Source organism: Onychostoma macrolepis, chromosome 18 (genome assembly GCF_012432095.1).
Source record: "Onychostoma macrolepis isolate SWU-2019 chromosome 18, ASM1243209v1, whole genome shotgun sequence".
Classification (NCBI taxonomy): domain Eukaryota; kingdom Metazoa; phylum Chordata; class Actinopteri; order Cypriniformes; family Cyprinidae; genus Onychostoma; species Onychostoma macrolepis.
Genome location: NC_081172.1, coordinates 3,777,169 through 3,789,735, shown reverse-complemented (window position 1 = coordinate 3,789,735; position 12,567 = coordinate 3,777,169). Strand labels below are relative to the sequence as shown.

The following is a 12,567-nucleotide window of genomic DNA, read 5'->3' as shown; positions in this document are numbered from 1 at the left end:
CACTGTTTATTAATATTTGTTAATGTTAGTTAATGAAAATACAGTTGTTCATTGTTAGTTCATGTTAGTTCACAGTGCATTAACTAATGTTAACAAACACAACTTGTGATTTTAATAATGCATTAGTAAATGCTGAAATTAACATTAACTAAGATTAATAAATGCTGTAGAAATATTGTTCATTGTTAGGTCATGTTTACTAATGTTGTTAACTAATGTTAACTAATGAACCTTATTGTACTGAGAAAGTTAATCATTGATCATAAAAACACATTATTCGTCATCACAAAACTCCAGATGTAATTCTATTCTTTAATATTTCACATGAAATCGTGTCACATCTGAAACCTGCTTGAAAACAAAGCATTAGTGTTCTGGATCAGCGTGCGTCGATGTTTTCTTTGCGCTTTTGTCCCTAATCCATGTTTTGTGTAATGTATTCCAGCATACAGACATCGCAAACACTCACAATCACATGTCGATGCTTTGAAGTCACTTGAGTGTGAGTTTCGTCTTTCATGTCGTCTTTTTGTTGTTTCCTTCAATTTAAATTTTTTTCATGAGTACTTTCCTCTCAATCCCAGTCTTTGTTTGGAGGGTTGGTTAAATCAAGACCACATTCTCTGTCTGTTTTTGATTTATTTGAATCAAGATTGATTGTTTTAATGCACCTGACTTTTGACTGATGTCTGGATTGCGTGCGGTGCAGGAAGGAAACAAAAGAAAGTTTCTTCAGAGATTAAAGCAAATATTACCATAAAATCAGCAAGTCAAATCAGTCACAGGCTTCCTGAGGTTTAAATCAGTTTATTGCAGTTTTAAAATCGTTCTCCACGTTACAGCTGTATTATTCTTTCATATATTGCTTAATGGACAGCGTTGAACTCCTAATGGCAAAATTAACACAACCGACTCAGGCAGAGTTGATGTTTTTATAACACAGAAGTTTGAAACTTTGTATAAACTCCATGAATAATTGTATGTTGCCTCATACAGGAAAGGAAAACTGCTCTTTTTCTTGTAAAAACCCCGGAAAGCAGGACCGCTGTTTTTCGCTAATTAAATACAAGCTCCCCTTTCACATAATAGAAAACCCAAATAATTACAGTCTCAGTCAGAACGGCTCCATCCTGTTTCACACTCGGATAAAAAAAGCTCCTCAATTATCATTGTTTTTGGCTAGCATCTAAATATCGAAGGCACACCCTTCCCGCCCTCTTCCCCGCGGCGTCCATCTCTCCAGCTCGCCATGATTGCCAATTAGAGCAGAAATCAATTTACAGTCTCCATTGCTTAATTGATATCATTATGTTTACTGTAGAATGAATAATTGATTATTGTATCATTACTTCAAACTGTAGTCGTGCGTGAAGCTCGCCTGGCAGGTAGCCGCCGCTGAGAGGTTTTCTCGTTAAAAAGCTGTGATTGTCGATAATTAAGGTTTATCATTATATTCCCACTTCCCAAAAGGCCGGCATTACAGATTCAGTCTTCCAAGTTCGGCCTGAAGTTGCACAACCAGTAATAGTTTCTAATATGAGATCCAAACCAAAAAAAAAAAACAATTTGGCGTTGGCAATTATTTGAGAAGACATAATGTCATATTTTAAATCCAGATGATATTTACCATAAAAAGCTTCCAGAAGAAATGCTAAATAAATTACTAGTTGACTGAACATTCATAAATAAACTGAAATAATCATGCGATTGCTCTTGGCTCAAGCACGTCTCTGTAGACTTGCCCATAATTATCATGTGGTCCAGGTGATTGTGAAAGGCGTTCCGATGGTGTGAGATTGCGATGTTGCATTAATTATCAGCTCCTGAATCTGAGGAAAAGAAGAGAGAGTTAATCCAACAGAAAAATTCAGTTTTTTAGAGAAAAAAAGGAAAGCTACATTTAGCATTCTATCACTTGCTCACCAATGGATCCTCTGCAGTGAATGGGTGCCGTCAGAATGAGAGCCCAAACAGCTGATAAAAACATCACAATAATCCACAAGTAATCCAGAAGGCTCCAATACATCAATTCTTGTCTTGTGAAACGGTAAACTGCATATGTTTGTAAAAACAAATCCATCATTAAGGCGTTTTGGCTTAAAACGTTTGTTTCTGGCCAAAATACGAGCCCATAATCCATAATAACACTTCCTTCAGTGAAAAGTCCATTCTCTTTTGTTCTCTCACATCAAAATCCACCAACACAATTGTTTAGATCTGTTTTGTACTGTTTTTGCTTGATGACATTTTCACTGGAGAAAGCTATATTGTGGAAATACGTTGGAAAGACAGTTTGAAGTTAAAAAAGTTTTAATGATGTATTTGTGAACAAACATGCAGCTTTTGGCTTCACACAATGTTAATTGTTGGACTGGAGTGGTGTGAATTACTTGTGGATTATTGTGATGTTTTTTTATCAGACTCTCATTCTGACGGCACCCATTCACTACAGAGGATCCAATGGCAAGCAAGTGATGTAATGCTACATTCCTCCAAATCTGATGAAGAAACAAACTCAACTACATCTTGGATGGCCTGAGGGTGTATACAGCAAATTTTAATTTTTGAGCGAACTGTTCCTTTAAGAGCTTAAACTCATGTGTGATTACAGACCAATTCAGTCAATGACCTCATAATGGCATGATGAAGAAAAATAAAAGATGTTCGAGCGAATAGTTGGAAAACGCCACCTCTGATCTGACATAAGCCGCTGAGGGCAAACACACACATGGAGACAGATGGAGCTGCCTCGCCTCTTTCAGACTTATTATGCAGTCGGGAAATACTAAGAAAGATAAATGATTTGGTGTGGGCTGGAACACTAGTTATTCAGATTCACATGCGCACAGTTTCTTTGTCATTTCCCCCCCTTCGATTCTTCTCATGACTCGTATAAATCTCAGTCTCTGGAGCTCCTGCCTGCAGTCTTATTAATAGAAACGGTGCGGTCGATGCGCATACAACTTTTTAAGCAGTCCAGGAGAATGTAAACTTCTCTATGTATTTCATTAAGCTCAATGTGCATGGGTAAAGGTATGGAGGAAAACAACTTAATAAAATACTAGGAGGAATCAATGGGGTGAATGCATTCAGATGTTTAGCTTCTAAATTATTCTCAATAGTGTTTCTCATTACTGTATATAATTATTTAAAATGTTTAATTGTCATATAAATAATTATATAAATTATATATATTATAAAAATCATTTTTAATTGTATTATAAAAGCATATTTCTTTGTATTAATTTTCAGGTGAAATTTGATCATGATAAATTAATTGCAGCAAATAAATACTTCTATGATGTATAAATGATTTCCAAACTAAGTTATATAATTATTTATAATATTCTTAATTTTAAGAAAATATCTCTTAGAAATATTAAAATGAAAATATTAAAATCTCTTTAAAAATTATTTTCAATAAGTAATAATTACATATTTATTTGTATTAACTTTGGGGTGAAATTTCACCAGGATAAATTAAATGCAGCAAACAAATAGTTCCATGATGTACAGCTTATTATTTAAATATTATTTTAAATAATATTATTATTTATAGTATTCTTAAATTTAAAGAAAATAATATTTCTTAAAAATGTTACAATTAAATTAAATTATTTTCAATATAAATAACAAGTATTTATACATTTCTTTTTGTCATGAAAGTAATATGACTTAAAAATCAATCATTTTATAAATTTGGCAAATGCATGGCAAGTACATAGCTTCAAGAACAATCCATTTTCATCTTTCATTTTTCAAGAAAATGCATTTTAATAGCTTCATATAAAATTACCAAATTAAATAATTATTAAATATAATTTATATATTTACCTGCTATTTTACATTTTTAAATATAGCAAGGTAACATGATTTATTTACTTTAAAATAAATAAAAATGAATAAAAATAATTTAAAATAAATGATTTGGGTTTTTTTTAAGCAGCACCTCTTGTCCATATAAAAGGTATAATTTCTCATAATTGTATCAGTGGTTCTGACTGTATGAACGGTATATAAATGGCTAAAGTATATGTTTGCATGAAGCACCTCACCTCAGGGTTATATGTGAATTCCAAGTCGACTTCAGGGTTCTCAGCCACTTTGATGGTAGCCCGAGTGACATGGTTTGTTACACCCCAAACCCTCACAACACCCAGGGTCAGTCTGTCAGCCACGGCCAGCCCATTTACAGAAACCACACTGGTAAGAGTACGCTATAAACATAATCACACAGCACAGCTGTTACACACACACATGCCCAGTTACAGTATAAGCAAAAATGCTATTGCAAATGATAATTGCTGACATTAAAACATCCGGATATATTACAGTAATACATATTTGTGAGGAAAATGCACTTAATTATCATGAAAGTAATGTCACAATGCAAAAAAATTGGACAAATGACCCATTTCTTAAGATTCTCTCACTTAGATATTACTAGAACAGACTGAATAATAACAGAAAATAGTTGTTTCAGTATTTATGTAACATCTGTGTCGAGACAACTCAACCTAGCTGAGTCTGACCTCGTTTTACAAACAGTTCTCAGCTCCATAGGGCCGTGTTTTCCCCACCGCTCAAATAATCTCAGCACATACGACATCAAACCCACAGGACGTCCAGAGAGCTCTGACCTGGGCCAAGTGGCCTTGAGCTGCTACAGCATGAAACAGTTTTGGATCTAGATTTGTTTATAAATAGAGAGTGGCCACAGATGTTTGGCTTCGCGTGAGATGGACAATCTTGGACTCCCTATTGGATTTAATGACCACAATCCAAATAAATCTGAAAGAACTGCACACTTAGCTTTCTTCAATACATATTAACGTACCTCATTAACATTGAAAGTTGTCAAGAGGTATCGGCTGTTCTGAACAGTATCTGTAAGAATTAAAAAAAAAAAAAGATTAAAAGAAGAAAGTATTTTTAAAACACTGTGGTAAATGATTTTAGAATGATCTACATGCACGAACAAATACAAAAATGAATATATAACGCTTTAAGAACTATTGCTTGTAATACTGATGAGATTTTATATTAGAATATGTGAGCAACAATAGCATTTACTGCAAGAAAAAAGTAATACATCCAAAAATAGGCTCATAGGAAATATGTGTTCCTTCTTACTGTATATTTTTGCTAAACTGCATACAGTATACATACAATTCACTGCAGATTCCGGTTGAAATGAACACTAGTGGCTGTAATACGCTAAAAACTTTTATTCCTTTTCACACAAATTATGATTATTATACAGCATTGAACTGCACAGAAAAAGAAAAAAAAGGTGTTTTAATCTATTTTATTAGCACTGTCGTTTAGGATCAAAGTAGGGTTTAGTGCAGGTAGTATCTTATTTTTAAATGCAATACAGCATGAACCTTTTAGTGCCACTCACTGGACATTTCAGTTCCGAACTGCAGCAATATGTACAACCAACTTAAAACACTGCCAGTGTCAACTTTGCCTGTTTTGGATAATGAACACAGTTTTAGGGCTACTCCCTGAACATTTCACTTTGAAAATGTCACAAAATGGTGCAAGAAGCAATGTAATATCATTTTGCAGAACTGTTGCATTTCCACATATTTCCAATGAACCGGGTTGAATAAATTAATGGAATTGGAAACATCAAGAGAAATCAAAACCTTTAAATTCCTCATGATTCCCATCCCTACAGACACACAACCACACAAATCTCACCAATTCCCTCTCCGTCATCCCAGAACAGGGATCCCTTTGCTACACCTCCATCATTAAGAGCAACAATCAGACCCAGAGGATTCAGACGACTACAAGAAAAAAACAAAACATACATACAACATATAAACACACAACCACTCACATTTACATAATATTAATTATTCAGAGTTCAGACACTTGCTCATCTTGATAAACAACAGAGTGAACTCTTAAAGGCACAGAGAGAAATTTGAAAACTGTGGGGGGCAAGAAGCCTTTTGAAAATGGAAAAATACTATGCAAGTATAGCAAAATGGTCCATTAAAGAGGTATTAACACAGATGCAGCATCGCTTCACCTGTAGTGTGTGTTGTTCTCTGGTTTCTGCCAGGGCAGAATGTGGCCTGCTCTCACGTGCAGGTTAATTTTCTCTAGCGGTGTATACATATCCACAAACTCTCCTCCTGCTCTTATAGCTTTACCCTGGATGATAAATCACATACAAGCAGATAAGAGACCCCAATATATAGAGGACAATGTACTGCAGGCTGAATTTGTTTCAGAAGCTAGCTTCATTATGACTGGTTGTTAAATTGACATGCTAATAAAGATTTGAATGCTTACTAATAAAATGCTTACTTGCATGTTGGTAAAATGCTTACCGTGTGGTAATCGTACCAGACGCCATTTGGCAAGTATCCCTTGACCACAGTAACGCCCTTCACAAAACAAAATCAATGAGAAAAAAATTCATAAACAACAACCCAAACAACACTAAATAGAACTGCAAGACCCTCTTTACTGACTGAATATATACACACAATAAATAACAATAATGATACTAAAAAAACCTAAAAACATTTAACTATATTTAAAAACTATTTAAATATTAAAATAAGTAATATAATTGAAATGCATTAATTATGTAGTATAATATTAATATATACACAGCATAATACATAATAATACATTTACATAAAGATATAAATATTTAAACATTGTTTTAAAATCGTATATATATATATATATATATGTAATTAGTATTAAAATGATTACTAATGTAGTATACATTAGTATAGTGATATAGCCAGGGTGTTTCATACCGGGTCCAGAGCAGGTGTGATTAGAAGAGCGGGACCCCAGAGGAACTGCTTGTCAATGCCCCAGGTTTTTTCATCTGTGACAAACCTACAGTAAAGAACACAGCACTGAGATCATCATCCACTCAACACTGTACATGCAGTTCATGAGGGAGAGAACAAAAAATGAGCAAGAGAGAGGTTTAGAGCATGAAATGAAAACATGCAGAGGTTGAGATGCTGAAAAAAAAAAAGAAAAAAAAAAGCAGATTCCGGAAGAGGAAGGTTAGACGGGTCAACAGAGTAGTGATATCAAAGCAGGCTAAAAAAAAATCATTAGATACAGGAATATAAGACCAATACAGAGAGCATTTGGTCCAAGTTCTGATTAGTCATTCCCATGATGCTTTGAGGGAAAGGTAATTGAAACGAGAGGATGGACTGAAAATAGTGTCAGAAAGAAAAGATGGTGTAATGAAGATATATTTGGAAGGAGCAGGATATGAATGAAGGTCTTAAAGAGATATTTCACACAAAAAGGAAACTTCTGTCATCATTTACTCCCGGGCCTCGTTACATTCGCAGAACTTCCTTAACGCTCTGGCAAAGTTCTCTCAAAGTTACAAACAAGTAACGTCAATAGAATGTTTGTTCAAAGTTATCTGGTATTTAATAATGTTCTCTAAACATTACCACAAAACATTATATGACTCAAAGATGAAAAAGGGGTTTCAAGCATCAAAACAATAAAAGTATAATGCAGCTTTATTTATTTTTTTCATACATTAGAATGTGCCCTGTTTAATTAATTAATTATTATTATTATTATAATTTTTTCTGAGCAACCGCTAGGTTTTACCCATTTGTGACCCTGGACCACAAAATCAGTCTTAAGTCGTTGGGGTATATTTGTAGCAATAGCCAAAAGTACATTGTATGGGTCAAAATTATCGATTTTTCTTTTATGCCAAAAATCATTAGGATATTAAGTAAAGATCATGTTCCATGAAGATATTTTGTACATTTCTTACCGTAAATATATCAAAACTTCATTTTTGATTAGTAATATGCATTGCTAAGAACTTCATTTGGACAACTTTAAAGGTGATTTTCTCAATATTTTGATTTTTTTGCACCCTCAGATTCCAGATTTTCAAATAGTCGTATCTCTGCCAAATATTGTCCGATTCTAACAAACCATACATCAATGGAAAGCTTATTTATTCAGCAATTATTTATTATTTCGAGAAATTGACACTTAAGACTGGTTTTGTGGTCCAGGGTCACATTTGTCAGCAGCAAGTTTTTAAGCATTTAAAATATAATAAATTTAATATGATCACTTATTCTTTTATGTATTTTAACATGTACAGGTCAGAATAAGTATGTTGTTTCATTTGTATATACATCTTTTTGTTATGCTGAATGCATTGGATCATTATTTCATCCATATTTTGATATTTTCACAAAAGTTATTTGAAACATTAAAGTAGACACTTTACATGATTTAACATGCTGTCTGCATATATAATAATCCCTTTTGTAAATGTATTTGATGCATCTTTGTCCCACACACATTTGTCATGTTTTAGTAGAATGCTTGAGAGTTTTTAAATGTTACTTCTTGTTTCAGAACGTCCAGAGAACATTCAAAAGTAACATTCGCACAATGCTTGCAAAATGCTAAAATGGAATGTTCCCTTAATGTTTGCATAACCAAGAAGAAACGTTTCTAAAATGTTCAGAGTCACATACAGTTTTCTTCTGTCTTATGGTTTTGAAACTGTATGAGAGTGAGCAAATGATTGTCATTTGTGGGTCAACTAAATGGTGGACACTCACTCGTGCAGCATGGGTCTGACCACAGTGTTTCCGTGAGCGTGGGCTTCGTACATCAGTGTGTACAAATACGGCAGGAGGGTGTAGCGAATGTTCATCACATCACGAGACACAGCAGCAAACTCCGTTCCCCAGGCCACGGGATCCTGCCTCTGTCAAACATCACAAATCTCATCAGATTACAGTCATTCAACACTGATGAAGAAAACCTGAATGGATTCCTTGCAATGTACATGCTAGGATAGTTTTATTATTTATTGTGATATATTTTTTTAAATGTTTTCCTTACCAGTTTTGTCTTGAGCCTGCTCAATAATTGTATGGAACTATTTAAAAAAACTATAAAAAAACTAAAATAAATAAATAAATATTTTTTTCTGGAGTATATAGCATTAGAAATGTAATCAATGAATCAATATCAATACTTCATTAACTATTTGTATTTTGTATTATCTCAGTAACTGATTTATTTATGATCTAGCTGCAAACAGATAGATCTGGAACAACACCACATGTCCAGCATTATGCATTGTGACACCATGGGAATAAATACTTTAGCTCTGAACTATATTTCATATTTGCACAATCCAAATCTGCACAGCTGTGTCCCGCTGAATCCAGACATGACTGTACACCCCGTTCATCATCTGTCCCGCGCGCGTGTGTGTACAGACTGACTGTTAATCGTCTGTCAGACAGAGAGAGAACTGTATGCGGGTCTGAGTGCTGTTAAGAGCGGTGGGTGTGAGTTAATGTGCTCACAGATATAAAGGTGAACTATATCTGATAATTATTTCTCAAGTGCCACACGTTCACATGTCTGACCGCTAATGCGCCTGTGCTAACACTTAAACATGAACTAAACACTTTATGAAGTGAGAACAGTTTCTGTACGTTATACTAAGGCCTAAAAAAAAGCTCCTCTAAATGTCCTTAAAACAAGCTGCATGAGATATTAAAGCTCATTTTCAGAGGATGTTTCTTGAATAAAGCTATATTTTGTCTTGTTATTGAATTGATTTTCACCTGCTTGTGGTTAAAAGAAGAGAAAAATATATATATATGCCAATTCTCTGAAAATGAGCCTTAATATCTTATGCAGTTTTGCTGCTTATTTAAACTTATCTTGCTCAAAGGATATTTAAATGAGTTTAAAACTGGAAAACAAACAAAAAAGTCACTCCTTAGGAAATTATTTTTTGCATATAAACATGATTTCATCAAGTCCATTAAAAGTTAAGGTTCAGAGAAAAACAAAAACCTGACTATATATAGTAAGTCTTTTTGTAGGAAATAACATTATAAGTACTGAACTTATTTATTTTATTTAACACAAATTTGACAAAAAAAAAAAAAACTTATCTTAATGAATTACTTATACAACATTTCTTATTTTAATTTACTTGATGTACTAAAACTAAACTAAACTAAAACTAAGTTAACTAAAACTTACATAAAAACAAATAAACCTATACATATATATAAACCTATATAGATATATATAAAAAAAATACATATTAAAATAAAACCTATATAGATATATTTAAAATGAATACTAATACACACACACACATATATATATATGTGTGTGTGTGTGTGTGTGTGTGTGTGAGTGTGTAGGAAAATATAGATAAAAACTATAATAGTATCTCAATTATACTAACAGCAATGTAATAGATACAGTTAATAACATAATTTCATTAAATTAATTTGTTCAAAACTCTAACCTCAAGCATTGAACAATAATAATAATAGTGATGGCAGCCTAAGCAAACAGACTGAATATTGTAGGTTTATATGGTTCTTGCCCTTCTGACCTCTAGAATATTTAGTATTGTCCCCTCTCTCGCTCATGGAGTGAAAACTCCTTCTGCTAATGTAATGGGAAAAGCTAATATCTCTGTGTTAATGTGTTTGAATGAACTAGACCTTCCTCCTGTTAGAGCCAACTGCTGCTCGCAGACAAAAAGCCAAATTATTCCAAATGTACTGCCCTCTAACTCCATTAGCATGTGACTTAGCGTGATGGAGAGACGGATGAACTTGGAAACCTGGCAGGAGAGTAAGACTTATGAGCCGTGCTGCAGAAACCGTCTCTCTCTCTGTGTATCTCTCTCTCTCCCTCTCTCTCTGGCTGCTGGCATCAGCGGGAACATTTGCACTGGCAAATGACTTTGCCAGATATTAGGAGCAAATAAGATGGTCTTTCTGAACTTCTTTGGGTGTCTGCTCATCTGTCGTTTACCGCCATCAGCTTGTTTTGCTAACTTGAACACAGTTTCTTCTGAAACAGGTAGTGGGAGCTGAGCATTTCAGAATATTCAGAAAAATTTTCTGCTAAAGAAATACTTTGCAAATGTATGTTACTTCCTAGGTGAACTGATCTTGTTTTAAGGATATTTAAATGAGTTTAAAACTGGAAAACACCAATACACTTTTTAAGAGAATGGTTTTTGCATATGAATATGATCTGAAAAACAAAGATTAAAATTACAGGTGCATCTCAATAAATTAGAATGTTGTGGAAAAGTTCATTTCAGTAATTCAACTCAAATTGTGAAACTCATGTATTAAATCAATTTAATGCACACAGACTGAAGTAGTTTAAGTCTTTGGTTCTTTTAATTGTGATGATTTTGACTATCTCAACAAATTAGAATATGGCGACATGCCAATCAGCTAATCAACTCAAAACACCTGCAAAGGTTTCCTGAGCCTTCAAAATGGTCTCTCAGTTTGGTTCACTAGGCTACACAATCATGGGGAAGACTGCTGATCTGACAGTTGTCCGGAAGACAATCATTGACACTCTTCACAAGGAGGGTAAGCCACAAACATTCATTGCCAAAGAAGCTGGCTGTTCACAGAGTGCTGTATCCAAGCATGTTAACAGAAAGTTGAGTGGAAGGAAAAAGTGTGGAAGAAAAAGATGCACAACCAACCGAGAGAACCGCAGCATTATGAGGATTGTCAAGCAAAATCGATTCAAGAATTTGGGTGAACTTCACAAGGAATGGACTGAGGCTGGGGTCAAGGCATCAAGAGCCACCACACACAGACGTGTCAAGGAATTTGGCTACAGTTGTCGTATTCCTCTTGTTAAGCCACTCCTGAACCACAGACAACGTCAGGCGTCTTACCTGGGCTAAGGAGAAGAAGAACTGGACTGTTGCCCAGTGGTCCAAAGTACTCTTTTCAGATGAGAGCAAGTTTTGTATTTCATTTGGAAACCAAGGTCCTAGAGTCTGGAGGAAGGGTGGAGAAGCTCATAGCCCAAGGTGCTTGAAGTCCAGTGTTAAGTTTCCACAGTCTGTGATGATTTGGGGTGCAATGTCATCTGCTGGTGTTGGTCCATTGTGTTTTTTGAAAACCAAAGTCACTGCACCCGTTTACCAAGAAATTTTGGAGCACTTCATGCTTCCTTCTGCTGACCAGCTTTTTAAAGATGCTGATTTCATTTTCCAGCAGGATTTGGCACCTGCCCACACTGCCAAAAGCACCAAAAGTTGGTTAAATGACCATGGTGTTGGTGTGCTTGACTGGCCAGCAAACTCACCAGACCTGAACCCCATAGAGAATCTTGAAGGCCACTGTCAAAGAAACCGGGGCATACCACCTCAGCAGTGCCACAAACTGATCACCTCCATGCCACGCCGAATTGAGGCAGTAATTAAAGCAAAAGGAGCCCCTACCAAGTATTGAGTACATATACAGTAAATGAACATACTTTCCAGAAGGCCAACAATTCACTAAAAATGTTTTTTTATTGGTCTTATGAAGTATTCTAATTTGTTGAGATAGTGAATTGGTGGGTTTTTGTTAAATGTGAGCCTAAATCATCACAATTAAAAGAACCAAAGACTTAAACTACTTCAGTCTGTGTGCATTGAATTTATTTAATACACGAGTTTCACAATTTGAGTTGAATTACTGAAATAAATGAACTTTTCCACGGCATTCT

At 34.6% G+C, this 12,567-nt stretch overlaps 1 protein-coding gene across 2 annotated transcripts in view; it reads right to left on the bottom strand.

Annotated features, from left to right (window-relative positions):
- Positions 1 to 797: 797 nt before the first annotated feature.
- The window catches only part of si (sucrase-isomaltase), a 59,717-nt gene continuing 47,947 nt past the window's right edge, over positions 798 to 12,567 (bottom strand). For both annotated transcript variants that reach the window (XM_058751847.1, XM_058751848.1), the window contains 8 exons: positions 8,610 to 8,758; positions 6,792 to 6,876; positions 6,351 to 6,407; positions 6,047 to 6,171; positions 5,710 to 5,798; positions 4,838 to 4,887; positions 4,056 to 4,217; positions 798 to 1,829 (listed from right to left, as the gene is read on the bottom strand). In XM_058751847.1, coding sequence (XP_058607830.1) covers positions 1,752 to 1,829; positions 4,056 to 4,217; positions 4,838 to 4,887; positions 5,710 to 5,798; positions 6,047 to 6,171; positions 6,351 to 6,407; positions 6,792 to 6,876; positions 8,610 to 8,758 — 795 coding nt within the window. In that variant the 3' untranslated portion in view covers positions 798 to 1,751. The remainder of the gene's footprint in view (positions 1,830 to 4,055; positions 4,218 to 4,837; positions 4,888 to 5,709; positions 5,799 to 6,046; positions 6,172 to 6,350; positions 6,408 to 6,791; positions 6,877 to 8,609; positions 8,759 to 12,567) is intronic.